The 16,480-nt window shown below is 38.8% G+C and overlaps 1 protein-coding gene across 7 annotated transcripts in view; it reads left to right on the top strand.

Moving 5' to 3' along the window:
* The window catches only part of PCSK5 (proprotein convertase subtilisin/kexin type 5), a 394,890-nt gene that overhangs the window by 252,099 nt on the left and 126,311 nt on the right, over positions 1-16,480 (top strand). For 4 of the 7 annotated variants that reach the window (XR_004987160.2, XM_036433764.2, XM_036433763.2 and 1 more), the window contains exons 14-20: positions 2,670-2,813; positions 6,521-6,623; positions 8,049-8,242; positions 9,880-9,964; positions 13,390-13,487; positions 13,890-14,019; positions 14,395-14,510. Coding sequence is in view for 6 of the 7 variants with exons in the window: in XM_036433764.2 (XP_036289657.1) it covers positions 2,670-2,813; positions 6,521-6,623; positions 8,049-8,242; positions 9,880-9,964; positions 13,390-13,487; positions 13,890-14,019; positions 14,395-14,510 (870 nt within the window). In the remaining variant the exon portion in view is untranslated. Of the gene's footprint in view, positions 1-2,669; positions 2,814-6,520; positions 6,624-8,048; positions 8,243-9,879; positions 9,965-13,389; positions 13,488-13,889; positions 14,024-14,394; positions 14,511-15,881; positions 15,984-16,330; positions 16,463-16,480 lie in introns of those variants that run through there. The other 3 variants (XM_036433766.2, XM_036433767.2, XM_036433768.2) reach the window with 3 other exon arrangements.

Below are 16,480 nucleotides of genomic sequence, written 5' to 3'. Positions count from 1 at the left end.
TGAGAGTTGTTTGGTGGTGTTTTTTTTTTATCAGAAGTGGATGTTAAATTTTGTCAAGTGCTTTTTCTGCATTTATTGAGGTAATCATATGATTTTTATCCTTTGTTTTGTATCACATTGATGGGTTGAACCATCCTTGCATCTCTGGAATAAGTCCTACTTGATCATAGTTTATGATCTTTGTAATATGTTATGGAATTCCGTTTGCTCATAATTTTGTTGAGGATTTTTGCACCTATGTTATCAATCTCTTTCCCAGTAATTGGTCAGTTACTAGTAGACTTTCTATTTCTTAATGATTCAGTTATAGTATGGTGTATGTTTCTAGGAATTTATCCATTTCTTTTGTTTCTAATTTGTTTACTGTTCTTTATGATCCTTTGTATTTTTGTGGTATCAGTTATAACATCTTTTTCATTTCTGATTTTATTTTCTTGATTTCTCTCTCTCCTCAGTGGGTCTAACTAGAGACTTGTCAATTTTGTTTACAGTCCTAGGATACCTGAAAATATAAGCCCGGCTGGCCACTTTTTGTGGGTGGCAGCCACAAAAATTGCAGTGCCTGACAAGACTTTAAGCTCTCTTCTTGAAGATACCAGTGAGCTAGAGTGAGGTAAAGAGTGCAAAGATGGTGCCTGTTTGGACAGTATTCAGTAGGCCTCCAGATGCTGTTAAATTAGATTCCTTCTCCCCAGGCAGATGCTTTAAGATAAGCAAATAAGCCTGTTTCACTGCAAATCTAGGTGCTTTTCTGTTGGCTGCCCCTGTGGTACACCCTGTAGTGGGCGAGTCTGCTGGAATCTATAGGAACTGCTTCTCAGTTACTAACTTTGTAGGTCTCAGCCCTCAGGTGCTGGTCTTAAAAGTTGGGGTGCTCAATGTGGGATTTAAACCTTTTGTTCCAATGGAGCAGCTTGGGGTTTTGAGTTCCCTCCACTTTCTCATTACACCAGGGTGAGGTTGTGTCTCAGCCTCCCCTACGCACTTGGATATGGATTTTTTTTTAATTTGCCTAATGCATAGGAATGCTAGTTTTGAGGTTACCTTCAGAGGAAATTGTTCCATATGTAGCTGTCAATTTGGTGTAACTGTGGGAGGAAGTGCATCAGGATGTTCCTACATCGCCCTCTTCAACGGGAACGCCTAGAAGGGTTTTAATATTAATCTGTCCTCTCAATGCCCTTGGGAAAGTTATCAACCTCTGTGCCCCAGTTTCCTCATGTGTTTACATGAACTATATTGGGAATTCAAGCAGCTACATCCCAGTTGTTATGAACAATGTGATAAAACTTGGCATGTAGTAAGTTTAGGAATGATAAGCATCAACTAGATGATGATATAGATGCTAATAGATGAATTAAATGACAGCTGAAGTTCACTATTGTTTTGCTGTGGGAGAGCCCTTGCTCTAAACCACGCCTGGACTCTGTATTAGCACACTGTGTGTGGAACGAGGAGGTTCCTAAGGGTAGTCCTTTCTATCAGCATTTTTCTGTGTTTTTAATGTTTTTTATTAATAACTTCTGCTTATGGTTGATTCTTATGTGAATCTTATTAAGCTTAATGGCCTGGCGGCAGTTTGGGGGTGGGGAGGTTGTAGTAAAGACTTTAATTTTATACATCTAAGAAATAAATTAACAAATACGGACTAAACTAAATGTCCCTTGTGAGCATACTATCCAGATGAGGTTAAACACCTATCTCGTGTCTCAAGGCACTCTTGACCAGAAAATGTATTGCAACCCCTCAGTAGAACATTCCAATGTAGGAAGTATTCTCCATCTATGCTTGCATTATAGTGGCCACTGGCAACATGTGACTATTGAGCCCTTGAAATGTAGTTGGTGTGACTAAGGAACTGTATTTTAATTCATTTAAATAACCACATGTATCTAGTGGCCATCAGGTCTATAGGATAACTGAATAGTGATGTATTCTAAAGATTGAATGACTGCTTCAGGAATCATGTGGAACAAAGTCATTGTTTTTGTCTTCTTATTTATAAGTCGGATAACACACAAAAAATGTTTTTAATATTTCTTTTTTGAGATATTTCTTTTTTATTTGAGAGAGACATTGATCTATTAGCTGCCTCCTGCATGCCCCCTACAGGGATCGAGCCTGAAACACAGGCATGTGCCCTAACAGGGAATCAAACCGCTGACCTCTGTGTATGGGACGAATTCCAACCAAATAAGCATGCAATCAGAGCCCCCAATTTTTTTCAAATAAGACTTTTATACCTAGAAAAACAAATCTCTGTAAAATTCTGGGATTCTTTTAAATACCCGTCATTTGAAATTCAACCCAGCAATCTGAGGTGTGTTTGTCTTAGTCTACCTATAAATGCTGATTAAATCAAGACCTATCCTGAATATCCTCATTTATCAGTCTTTGTCAATATTGTTCATTGTTTTGTTTTGTTTTTGTATTTACAAAAAAACAAACAAAAAACCAACAAACATAGTGTGTGAATTATAGTGCATAATTCTACAAACAGTAGAAAATGTGTATTTCTAGCCCAGTATCTGATGTAATGATTCATATGAATCTGTCTCATATGAATCTGTCTCCCATAATTCTACTGATGCTTTTCTTAGGGGAAAAGGAATTATAAGGCTAAAGAGTGAGTATTTGGTCGTGCAGTGGTTCCATTTTTGTTTTCCTAGGTAAATTGAAAGAATGGTCTTTGGTACTCTATGGCACCTCCGTGCAGCCATACTCACCAACCAACGAGTTTCCTAAAGTGGAACGTGTCCGCTACAGCCGAGTCGAAGACCCCACCGATGACTACGGTACAGAGGATTACGCAGGTGAGCTGGCTTCCCCCAGGATCAAAGGCTAAGGAGGGATCTCTCATGCATCCTCCCACTATGCAGAGATAAACTTCTACCCATATTCTGATATATTTCATTTCTATCCCCCCAAATATTTATATATTTATACTCATATTCAGTTATCCATGTTTTTCTTCAAAGCTAAACCACACTGTATAGAGAGTTTTCATATCCTTTCATACTCTTCAAATAGTCAAATATGCTTAGGACACATATTTAAAGGACAGCATAATTGTCCTTCCTATGACTATTCTGTAATGCAGTGTTTTTCAACCTTTTTTGGGCAAAGGCACACTTGTTTCATGAAAAAAATCACGAGGCACACCACCATTAGAAAATGTTAAAAAATTTAACTCTGTGCCTATATTGACTATATATAAAGTAATTCTCTTGAATAGGAATCAAATAAACACAAAGAAAGTATTTTATAATTACTTTATTATGAAATATTAAGTAAACAAAATAGTGAAAAATTATAAAATTCTTGTCTTGTCTGCACCTACGGCACACCAGGCAACATGTGTGCCGCGGAACAGCGGTTGAAAAACGCTGCTGTAATGTATTTAATCCATAATCTGGTATATGTAGTGTTCTTAGAGTTTTACACAAGTTTAAACAAGGTTTGGATGAATATCATCACTTATCAGTTTGGTTGATATCTTTCATTGGTTTTTAATAATATAGTTCTGTTCTGAGAATGACTGCATCTTACTGAATCAAAGGGATTAACCAGTTTTAGGGCTTCGATATGTTTTGTCACGTTGCCTTCTAGACAAAGATGTACTAGTCTACACTGTGGCCAGATATGAGAGCATTTATTGCACTCATCCTGTGAAAATTGTGGATAGAAAAGACTTTTTTATAACTTTCCTAATATATCTAAACATTTTTTGTCTGTGCAGCAGGTCCTCAAATAACATCATTTCATTAATTACATAACATTGATGAGATGATGTAGGAACATAGCTTATATATTACCTAGCCTATGGTAAAATTGGGTTCCTTACATGTCATTTTGCTGCAGTTCCAAGAATCTATCAATGACATTAAGTGAGGATTTAACTGTAATTCTTCTCTGAATTAAATAAAACTGTCTTTTACCCATTCTATTCAAAGTGGCAGCAATTTTCTTACTTATAAGAATCCTTTATATTTTATTGCCTCTCAGACTGTCTCCTATTTGCTGAAAACATTTTCTCAATTATCACTTGCTTCTGAAATTTAGTGTTTGTGCTGTGTTGTAAAAAGAAATCTTTTAATTTTATGTAATGTTTTTCTTGTTGCTATTTTAGTGGAAAATATTCTTCCATATTTTCTACCTACTATAGGAAATCTGGCTGTTGCATATCTATCTGACCATTTTTGCTTAACTCTTAGTAATTTCTCTTACTAATTTATATGTTTTAGAATTGATTTTCTGGGGCAGTTTAGGTACTATGGCCATATCCTCTGCATTTTTTTTCTCCTTCCCAATGTATTTCTGATTTCTGTCTTGTTGCACTGGCTGTCCTTTCCAGGCGTGTTCAATGTTTCTGGGATATGATATATAACACAATGTACAAAGCTTCTTCTAATGAAGGACTGTTGGTAAATAGTTTAGTATATCTTTAGAGGAGAAATTTTTTTTTTCTTGCAGCTCTCTGAATTTTTTTTTTTTTAGATACTAAAGATAAAAAGATAAAAATATTATATTAACCACCTTAAAAGGATATCTTAACCCTTTGCACTCCGAACCATTCTGGATATTGGCTACCAGCTACTCGACGCTAACGGCAGAAACGTGCGTTGAATTAACTCAATTCCCCGTAATCACTAATAAACTGCAATGTCCCCTGAGAGGGGACATCCTAGTGATATGCTAGAATTCCGATGTCCCCTGAGAGGGGACAGCGGAGTGCAAAGGGTTAAATATATGTATTTCCTTCTATTCTAAACAGGTAATATCTCAGAGTCAGTATTAAGCTTGGATAATTCAATCCAATTCAACTAGCCAGAGCTAGATTTCATCTTATTTTTCTTAGAGCTTGTAACATTACTATGCATATTGTAGCTAGTAAACAATTTTGTATTCTCTGATAGAAGAAAGTATATCCAAAACCATAACTGGAGCATAATAGTAACCTATTGCTATGTGCCTTATGGGATGTTTCCAATTCAAATTCTGGAAATGTTAAAATTCTGAACAGTTATACATACACAGTTGTAATTTTTCTCATTACATCCTCAAAATGTCCATGCTGGCACTTATGTGAGAACAAAAACAATTATTTCATTATCACCCTGCAACCTAAAATTTGCATCTGGGACAGTTTAAAATTATAAAAGAATCAGCACAGCATATGAACTTACCATGCAGGGCCCTTTGGCACATATCAAGAAAAAAATGGGTTGTTGTGGGGGAGGGGGGGTGGTAATTATAAAAATCATTTGGTGAATATTTAGGGCCACACGTGACTCCTTTTCTTTGTGATTTTTCCCTTTCTAAAGAAGTCAGGCTGGCTAGAGGCACAGATGGCATTAGCTCAGCCAGATCCCTGTACTGTACACTCAATTCCAGGGACCATGGAACCCAGTGCTGGCTGAATGTCAACCCTTACACGGCGGAGACACCCTCTGCTTGTGTTCCATTGCAGACAGCTAACCTGTCCCAAGTTGGACTGTCTATGGAATTTAGTTGAGAGGTCAATTTTAAGGCTTTTAGGAAAATAGAGATTAACCACAAGAGTCATTTGACAGCATAATTTGTCAGAAATATATTTCAAAATAACTCATTTCCATTCATCTCTAGTAGATGACTTACTCTAAGTAAGAGACATGAACTGAAAATCAGGATGTATGTTGATCCCAACTCTTTTAGCTTTCTGCTCCTGGGCAAGCCATTGTAACTCTTGGAAAATTGTTTTCTCACCGGGAAAATGAGTGCTAACTACCGGATTTTTAGTCATTCTTCCCCAGTTCCATGTCATGTTTCCATGATGCAGTAATTGTAGAACATAGTCTCATAATGGTTAAAGGAGAACATAGTCTCATAATGGTTAAAGGAGGCCACGTTTCAACAGTCCTTTTGATTAAAATAAAGTTAGGTTTTATTAAGACATTTCTGGCACCACTGACTATCACTGACATATAGTTTGTATATTGCATGCATTATGTTTATTACTAGTTAAAATCATATGAATTTTCAGTGGGAAAGAGTTTGACGATTATGAGACCAAACGTCCGAAAATATGGAGAACAAGGAAAAAGGGAGTTAGTTCAGTAGAGCAAAATGTTTATAATTGTCCCCCATTATTAGAACGCTTTTTTCACCAAATCCAATAGTTCCATCTTTCTGGACTTTTTTTTTTTTTTTGCATGTTTAATTATGCAAAAGATAAAAAATGGTTTTCTCCACTTACTACAGTGGCATTGTTCATTTGATTCCTGAAACACTTGTTATCTCCTACAAAGCATCCATACGTGCTTTAAAGACCAGGCCATGATTAGGATTTCCAGTCTTGATACTTAGGTAATTGAGGTTTTCCCCCCAAAAGTCTCTGAGCTTACAGTTACTCTGAACATTATTCCTCCTTTGTAAGAAAAAAGTATCTTATTTATATCCTTTGTAAGAAAAAAGTACCTTATTTATGCCAATCTACTTAAAACCATTTTTTCTAAATGTTGTTCTAATTTCTTCTGGAAAGGTCCCTGCGACCCTGAGTGCAGTGAGGTCGGCTGCGATGGACCTGGACCGGACCACTGCAACGACTGTTTGCACTACTACTACAAGCTGAAAAACAACACCAGGTAAGAGAGAAGCCAAGTCAGGAGCCCTCAGCATACCCAGGAATTCCCACAGGGTCACTGCGGGCCAGGCATTATGGGTTCCCCATCAGGACGTAAAAGCACAGAAAATAGGCTGCACAAGATGCCTCCTTGTGTAATTCAGAATTGTGAAACTGATAGCGAGTTACAAAAGTGCAGAGAAAAAAGAATTGAGTCACTTGAAATGGAGTGTTGAGGGAGAGCTCTACAGATACCCCAAACCACCAGAAAGATGAACAGTGATTCTCTGAGGAACCCTGAAGAACACCAGCATTTCTAGACAGAGGAAGGGAGACTTCATTCAATTCGACACGTACACGTGACTAGAATCTACTTGCATCTCAGGGGGAGGTACCAAGTCTCCAGAAAAGTTTCACTTAAGTAAAAGGCCTTTATTTTAACAATTCACCATGTTTCATTATCGAGCAATCATGCATTGGCCGTTTTGTTCCCTAATTGGGACCTGTGCTTGATATTAAACAGGAAAGCAAATATTCACAGTATATTTGTCCAATCAAATATGTTGCTATTCTCCAGAATACAAATATTATTTGAAACATGTCAGTTCCACTGCCACTGTAAAGTGAGTACGAGGTAGTGTTCTAGCATTTTCCCTTCATGAAAATGCCAGTGCACGGGCCAAACTGGTGCTTTCCCACATGTGCGAGTCCTCCACGTGGCCAAGGTGCTGGTCCCAGCTCCTCACTCTTTTGCTCTGCAGATCTGTGTCTAAGGGCAGGGCCATGGGACAGTGGCTGTCCCAACAGAGGCCATGACTCACATCCCTGCCACCGTTCCCAAGGAGCTGACTTGTGGGGGCTCCAGTCACCCCAACCGACACAGACATGTTCCAGTTCCTGTTCTTGCTAGTATTTAAATTCCTCAAAGGAAAGGCCCTGGGCTACTCAGCACCTCTGTTATCTCCTAGACTTGTTAATAGGAAGCCTGCCATTCAGTTGGTATTTGGTAAATATTTGTTGAATAAATTAATAAAGCAATAAATAAGCAACATACATTTAAATAGATTTATATTAAGACAACAGCATATAACCACCACCACCCATATACAGTCCATGGGACAAACACACCAAAATGTAAGTAGCCCGTTATGAGTGACCTTTATGCACAAAACCATCCTTCCCACATAGTTTTCCCCTTTAACTCAATGCTATAACCTTCCTTTTGAGACTCAGTTTCTAACCATCATTCCTGTTAAAGAGCTGGAACCCCTTACTTGAACTTGGTATGGTGTGACTGCATTAGCACCCTACACAGGGAAATGCTGCACCAACAGAACTGGGCCCTTTGGCTGTGGCGTTACTCACCATCATGGTTTAAAAAGGGTTTTGAGACTGAAGACCTGGTCACGGGTGATGCCACCCCCCTTCCTCATCGTTCCCCATGCAGGGTCTGTGTCTCCAGCTGCCCCTCGGGCCACTACCACGCCGACAAGAAGCGGTGCAGGAAGTGTGCTCCCAACTGCGAGTCCTGCTTCGGCAGCCACGGTGACCAGTGCCTGTCCTGCAAACACGGCTACTTCCTGAACGAAGAGACCAACAGCTGTGTCCCTCACTGCCCTAATGGATCGTACCAGGACACCAGTGAGTTCACGTCAAATAGCTGGCTTTAGAGGACAAATGAAAGGTTTTCATTTGAGTGATGTTGGGAGGAATATTCCTCCCTGTGAAATCTAGGCCTTGCTTAATATCAAGTAGGATCTAATCAAATTTTTAAAGAGAACAATTTAGAACTGTTTCTGTAAAAAAGGCCTGCGACTGTGTTTGGGGGTCTTCAAGCCCACCCCCAGATTCAGTGACTTAGGTATCCCCATAAAACCCATCATATGGTTGTACGTGCTTGCTCAGTTATGATTAATTACAGCAAAAGAATGCAAAGTAAATCAGCAGAGGGAAAAGGTTCGAAGTCCATTGGAAACCAGGCCCAAGTTCTAAGGTTCCAGTGGAGCTATTTCCCCAAAGATAACATGAGTGAAATGTACTCCATAAGGGAACTCCTTGGGACTCAGTGCTGCGGTTGTTAATTGGGGTGTGGTCTTGAAGGCACCCTCTGCCCAGCCCTTACCAAAATTCCCAGACTCCTGTAAGGAAAGAAGAGGTTCACTGTGGACCATACTGTTTATGCAAACAGTTCAGGCATCTTGACTCACTCTTATCTGTTAGGGTGGTGGAAACCCTCCTGAAATCCAAGTTCGCAACCGTCTTGTAGGCTTTCATAGGACAGCAACCGGGCCTGCTCTTTTCTGCACACTAACCAAAGAAAACAGGATGGTGTGATACCAAAGAATACTTTTCAAAACTTTAGAAAACATGACCTTCATGTAAGTGAAGAATAAGCACATTCAAGGACTGACAACCTATTAATGAGTGAACCTACAGGGAAACAAATGGGTTCAGGCTCCCGGGGATTATAGTCCACTAGGAAAGGCAAAGTAAAATCCATTTGGTGAGTTAGAGACAAATGATTTCCAACATGCCTATTGATACAACTAGAATGTTGGGGTTCTTTATTTCAAATAGACTTATCATTTCTAAGTTTACCAAACAAAAAAATCTGTAAATTAGCATGTATTTCATAGAGTTTGGGGACTACTTACCATCATTAGTAAACAGACAAAACTACATTCTCTATAGAATTAAATGATCCTTGGGCATACCTACTTGTTAGTGCTCTGGTGTGGCCCTGACAAGGGCTGCAGGTATCTTTTGCTTTATTTCTGAATTCTCCATCATTTGTCTTAACAAGGGTGTCACACTGTGGGGTAGTACAGTTCATCAGAGTAGTCCTACAAGCTGTGAGTATGGCAGCCTGCTGTTCCTTTCCCCAGCCAAAGGCATTGCTTCTCAGCCTTGACATTAGTGGGATTTTTTTCATTGTTGCAAGTTAGAAAACCCTGCTTGGAGAGAAAACGGGAAGAGGAGGGGAAAAGCTAATGAACTATGCAACTAAGAATTAAGTGGGCTGTAGTTCTCTTAGCTGCAAAATGGTAGGTAGCTGCAAAATGGTAGGTAACTCTAAGGTATTTGTCAGTGCTACAATTCCTACCCTAATTTGCTTTGCTAAAAAGTGATAGCACATGTTGATTGAGGGCTTTGCTTACAATTTTCTGTTCCAAGGCCGTGTGCACTAGAGCATACATTAGCAGACATTGGAACATCTGCACATGCTTCTATGGAATCCAATTGACCAACTAATTTATAACTTCTTTGTTTTTTAACAGAGAAAAATCTTTGCCGGAAATGCAGTGAAAACTGCAAGACGTGTACTGACTCCCACAATTGTACAGAATGTAGGGATGGATTAAGGTAAGATGGTGAAGGTGTGCATGAGTAACACAGCCAGGGAGCATCTCAGTACAAATAACCCTTTCCCATCACCCTTGAGTTGACTCCCATTTGCATTATATGTGAAAAATTGGATGCCATCTTGGCTAAGATAATTTTATTTTATAAACAAAATAAAATTATTTTTAGAAAAAAATGGCTCTGCTACAAGTAAATAAAATGGCCATCTCAGAGGCTTTCTTTGTACTTTTTAACTGGCAGTGCACCAGTCAAAGATTACTGGTTAGGTAATACCGAGTTACATTTGATCCCCCTGATTCATTCCTTTGATGGTCAGAAATGATCCCCTTGTCTTTATTCTTGCCATATAGCCAGTCGTTCTCTTAAGAACCTCAGACTTCAGACTTCGTTCCATTATGCCATCATCTGCATATAGATTTAATACTGAGAGATATTTTCCTGGAATGGATGACTTGCTCATGGCTAAAGCCAGACACAGCAGGTCCTGGAATAGCTCTGGCTTATATCAATTAGCCTATAGTAAAATTGATTTTGTTATATACATTGTTTTGCTTAAAGTCACAGAACCTTTTGACAACATTAAGAGAGTACTTACTGTAGTTGATAGATTCTGTAGGAGGACAAGATACAGCTCAAATGAATTAGGTCATCTATTGATTAGAGAGGGTCAAACCATCCTATGTTGAGTGAGGAGCTGGACTTCGAGTTTGCACAGCGCTGGAATTCTGCTGCACTCAGTCCCGTTTAAATGTTGATGGTACTTCTATTTCTACCTTTGATTAGAGGTGAAATAAGCAGGGTCAGTCAGGTAGTTCCTCACTTTGGTAATATTGCAACAGCATTTTTACTTTTCGTAAATGCATTCAGTGTTAGTTTGTTTAGCACCTTTGATCTCATGACAGTTTTAACAAATATCAATCTAGTCAGCCTAATTCTTTTTGGAGAAGGGGCAGTTTGGAGAAGGGACAGATTGGTATAATAAAAAGAAGGAAGATAGATGAGGACTCAAAGCCACCCCTGCTGTTTATCAGCTGTGTGACCTTGGCTGAGTCACTTAGCCACTCTGAGCTTCAATTTTCTGATCTATAAAATGGTGGTAACGCCCGTGTTCTGGATTATGGTAAGGATTAACTATGATGACATTTACAAAGCACTTAGTCCAGTATCTAACACATAATTGGTCCATGAGAAATTAAAAGATTTTTTTAAAGATTATTTCTTAAGTTAACCAGTGCTCTCCAATAGAAATGAGAGCCACATGTTAATTTTAAATGTGCCTATAGCCACATAAAAAGAAATTATTTTAATAAAGTCATTTCAACATGTAATCAGTATAGAAAAATTTTAGTAAGGTTTTTTTACTTTTGTTGTTGTAACAAGTCTTAGAAATCTGGTATGGATTTTACCCCAAACCACATTTCAATTCAAATAATTTCCATCTGTATTTAGATTTTATAAACTTTAGTTGAAGTAGCTGAGTTGTTCTATTCCAGACTTAGTTCAATTATTGGCAAAGTTTGAGTAAGTGCCAATATGTAAAATTTAGAATTCCATTCCTTAGCCACACTAGGAGCTCCAATGCTTGAGCAGGTGGGACAGCACAGGTCTAAACTCACTGGTTCATCACGGACAGAACACAGATGTGCAGGACCAGCTCCATTAACCAGACCATCCCTAGATGCTGGAAAAAGCAGAAAGCTTCAGAGTTCACAGTGATGCCCTCTCCTGCACATCCCATTTAGTTCATTCCCCTCTCACACAGTGCCACCTCTGTCTCCAGCTGGATGAATGCCAACCTCAGAAGTAATGTCCTTTATTAGAAAACGAGGCAGGCTTTTAAAGTTTGGGATACATTTTTTGGTGGTACTATTTCCTCCCACAAAAAGATCCATTTGATGCCCTGTCCTTTTTTCCAGCTCTACAGAAAGGGGAGGAATATTCTTTTTAACATTTGTTAATCCTCAACCTAGGATATATTTTTCTCGTTGATTTTAGAAACATTAATCATTTGCCTCCTATACAAGCCCTGGCCTGGGATCAAACCCACAACCAGCCTCTGGATACACAGGGGCGATGCTGCAGCCAACTGAGCCACCTGGCCAGAGCAGAAGGAATATTCTTCTTAAGTGACAGCTCTCTGGCCAATGAGGGTATCTGAACGGAGAACACTTTCAGTTTGCTGCTCTCGTTGAGGCTCTCAGTATTTTCCTTAGGGGCTTCTGCATTGACCATTTTGCTCAAGACCTGTACATTTTTACAGAGTGGCTAAGAACAAAAATGGGAAAATATCTCTGCATAAAATACGGAAAGGAATGGATTAAAACGTTAACAGGACTGTTTGGGATTCTTTTTCATCTACTTTGTTTTTTTCCAGATTCATTTATGGAAATAAGTTTTACTTTGTAAAATTAGTATAATACATATACATATAGCAAAGTCAAATAAGATGTGAAATGGAGCAATGTGTGAAGAGTTTAAGAAAAGAGAACCTATTTGTCCCTGCTGCTTAGATACCCTTCTTTAGTATCCTCTATTTTGTGACATAGGATTACATCTCCCTGGTTCCAGTTACACTTTAGTTACTAAATGAGCAATATCTGTGTATTAGATAGTGAAAATTCTATTTATTTTGAATGTTCAGAATCCATCTGTAGAATAGGAGAAAGACCATAGCTTGACAGAATTTAGGAGAGTGAAAAAAATATAGATTCCTTATTTGACACTGTGTGCAAGGTAGACAAAGTGTGGAACAGATTTTATATATATATAAAAACTAAATAGTAACATAACTAAGAAAAGTTTAGGTGTCTGGGGAAGCAGCAGTATAGGTAGATAATTGAGCTAAATTATTCATTAGAGTTTAAATCAAGAAATAGAAGCAAAGTGTATTAAAATTCTATTGTGGGAACCAATGAGAACTAAAATCAGAAACACTTAAATAAATAAAAAATCTACTCCTGGGAGTTTAGGCAGGAATGGTTGTGCCCTCTAATTCCATTATAATTCATTTACTGTGTGTTCCTACTGCATTTATAATTAGGAAACAACTTTTAAATATATTATGTAGGTCTGGATATCAGGACATAGTTAGGCATATTATTAGGTAATGCGATTGTTTTGTCTGTAAAATACTCTTTAAAACCTCTGAGTTGTAAAATGTGTCAGCCAGTCTAACAGCTCAGAGGACTTTCCCCAAAGCCAGCAGCACATGTACATGATACAGCACATGTACATGATACAGACATAATTGTAGTAAGGCACATAGAGGCACTGTGGCATAGAGAGGGGGAAATACAAGGTACAAAGGCTAGTCCCCTGCTTTGAAGCTTTGCCAAATCCACAGGTGTCTGGGGGCAACTATTTGTTACATATGGAATGGGGAGTCATTACGTCATTGCCTTGATCACAGCAGTCTCTGTCCTCAGCCTGCAGGGATCCCAGTGTTCCATCGCCTGTGAGGACGGACAGTACTTCAACGGCCAGGACTGTCAGCCCTGCCACCGCTTCTGTGCCACCTGTGCTGGTACCTTCTCCCCACCCCGTCCTTGTGTTTATTCCTCTGTTCTGGTTTGGCTTTGGTTTATCTGATTTTAGCCATCACTCATGCAAACCCTCCTGATATATACTTCTCTGGCTGTTACTCTGAACACATCTCTTCCAATCATAATCATGCATGTATGCTCATGAGAAACCTGAATGCCCCAGTGATATCTTCTCTTTCCAAAGATTTGATGCTTTTGGAAAATGGGAGTGTTGTGTGCTTTTTCCACATACTGTGAGAAAAGGCACAAGTATTAAATTATAACTCTTTAAATTATAACTCTTAAAATTATGTTTATGGCATTTTCACAAACTGTGGGAGAAGCAGCCCATCATGCAACTGCTTCTGAGGTTTTCTGTTCCTTGTGTTTGTCTTGCTTTGAAGGGGCAGGTGCTGACGGGTGCATTAACTGCACAGAGGGCTACTTCATGGAGGATGGCAGGTGTGTGCAGAGCTGTAGCATCAGCTATTACTTTGACCACTCTTCGGAGAATGGGTACAAATCCTGCAAAAAGTAAGTGGATCTGCCTCTCAAGCCCTGGCATTTGGTTACCAGCTTCCTTATTTGACATGCCTTCATATATGAAACTTAGAAATATCAATAAAAATTATGTTCCAAACATTTACCTATGGAAACTACCCTGCAGCTTTAAGCCAGTTTATCTTTGTATATATAAATAATTGCCTCAGGCATACTTTAAAACTTTTAAAATCACATTGTCTACCTGCTAGGTTCCTTTAATGTTGCCAAACCTAGTAATTATTTTAAGAAAAGATTTTTGTGTCATCTTCAAAGAGAGATTAAAGTTTAAGAGGTGGATAGTAGCAAACACATCTTTTTCTGTGTCTGATGTGTGAAAGGATGATAAATTCTACATTTGCCCTATAGATGTGACACCAGCTGTTTGACATGCAATGGTCCAGGGTTCAAGAACTGTACAAGCTGCCCCAGTGGGTATCTCCTAGACTTAGGAATGTGTCAGATGGGAGCCATCTGCAAAGACGGTGAGTACAATTGCTCATTTTCATCTTCGGGGAAAAAATGTGATCTTTCTACTTTAAGGCCTAACAATATATTTCCTTAAAGAAACCCTCAGGCATGCATTAGATAGGCCGGGCCTGATAGGGTGTTGGCATTCACTCATCTTAAACTTATGCCTTCAGCTGGTTTGGGGGATATTTTTAATTGTAAGAAGAAATAAATTACCTATAGTCCCACTGGCTCAGTTAACTTTTTCTAAGTAATAAATGTTACTTTTTAAAACTTTAGAGTTTTAGGTGCACAGCAACACTGAGCAGAAAGTATAGAGAGTTCCCATATGTCCCCTGAATCTCAGGCACAAGCAGCCTCCCACACCAGAGTGGTGCATCTGTTACAGCTAATGAACCTACACTGGCATTATCACCCAAAGTTTACATTAGGGTTCACTCTTGGCATTGTATGTTCTATGGATTTGGACAAATGTATATTGATGTTTAGCTACCAGTTAGTATCATTCAGGACAGTTTCGCTGCCCTAAAAATCTATACTCCGCCTATTATCCTTCCTTTTTCTCTTGCCCCTGGAAACCACTAATATTTTGTTGGTGGTTTCTAATTCACACCTGAGGATATTTTCCCACTTATTAGAGAGGGAAAGACAAACATTGATGTGAGAGAAACACATCAATTGGTTGCCTCCTGCATGCGCCCTGACCAAGGCCCGGGCCGGGGAGAAGCCTACAACCAAGGTGCATTGCCCTTGACCGGAATCAAACCCAAGACCCTTTGGTCCGCAGGCTATCTACTGAGCCATCACTAATTTTTTTATTCTTCTATAAGGTTGCCATTTTCAAAACATTATATAGTTGAAGTCATACAATATGTAGCCTTTCCAGTTAGTTTTCGTTTTTCATGTATTTCCCATCTTTTGCCATATATACATGGAATTTTGTACCCTGCTTTTTGCATTAAGCATTAGACATTAACCCTTTGCACTCCACTGTCCCCTCTCAGGGGACATCGGAATTCTAGCATATCACTCAGATGTCCCCTCTCAGGGGGGACATTGCAGTTTATTAGTGATTACGGGGAATTGAGTTAATTCAACGCACGTGTTCGCCGCAAAGTAGCATCGAGTAGCTGGTAGCCAATGTCCAGAATGGTTCGGAGTGCAAAGGGTTAATCTAATCCTATGTTTTATGAGATGTCAATAACAGCATAAATTCATGTGGAGATGCCACAGTGTATTGCCACTCAGTAATTTGGATTGTTTATAACTTTGATATGTACTAGTAAATAACAATCAAATGGTATCTGAATTGTTCATTAAGCCTAAGTATAAAAATTAATGACAGAACCAGGTAATTTTGGTCCATTTTTCTTTCTTTGCACCAGTGGTTTTCAACCAAAATTCCAGGACCCCATAACTTCCCCAAAGATTCAGAATGAATTGGTCTTGGGGTTGCATTAGACAGGTCGTGCCTGATAGAGCACTGGCATTCATTCATTTGGTTTTGACCATGAATATTTTTAGAAGTTTCTGGGTTGCTTGAGAGCTTAGCAAATGCCAAGTTGCCTCAGTTTCCCTAACTATAAAATTAATAGCTTTAAATTATTTAAACTCCAATATTTTGTGAACTCTAGCTCTTAATTCACATTAAGGGGTTCGTAAAATGTATGCCTATCAATGATGCAGAAATTATTTTTAACCATTATTGTTTTAAGCATCTTTGTATTATTATGGAAATAGAGAAATAAAACAAGTATGCATTTGGAACAGTCTTAACCTGGCAAGATCATTCCCCTGGGTTGATTCTGTCTTCCTTTGAATGGCTTTCTTTTAGAAATTGGCAAGGGGCAGAATAGTGCTGAGGCAGTTTTTCGTATTTGAGATCCATACCTTGGGCAGGTTGTGAATTTCTATGGGCCTCAATTCTCTCATCTGTAAAAATGAGGATATATTGCTGACCTCGTATGGTTATTCCACAACTATT

This window comes from Pipistrellus kuhlii, unplaced genomic scaffold, assembly GCF_014108245.1.
Source record: "Pipistrellus kuhlii isolate mPipKuh1 unplaced genomic scaffold, mPipKuh1.p scaffold_m20_p_12, whole genome shotgun sequence".
NCBI classification, from domain to species: Eukaryota; Metazoa; Chordata; class Mammalia; order Chiroptera; family Vespertilionidae; genus Pipistrellus; species Pipistrellus kuhlii.
Note: the sequence above shows the minus strand (reverse complement) of the source record. Positions and strands in the feature narration are given on the sequence as shown.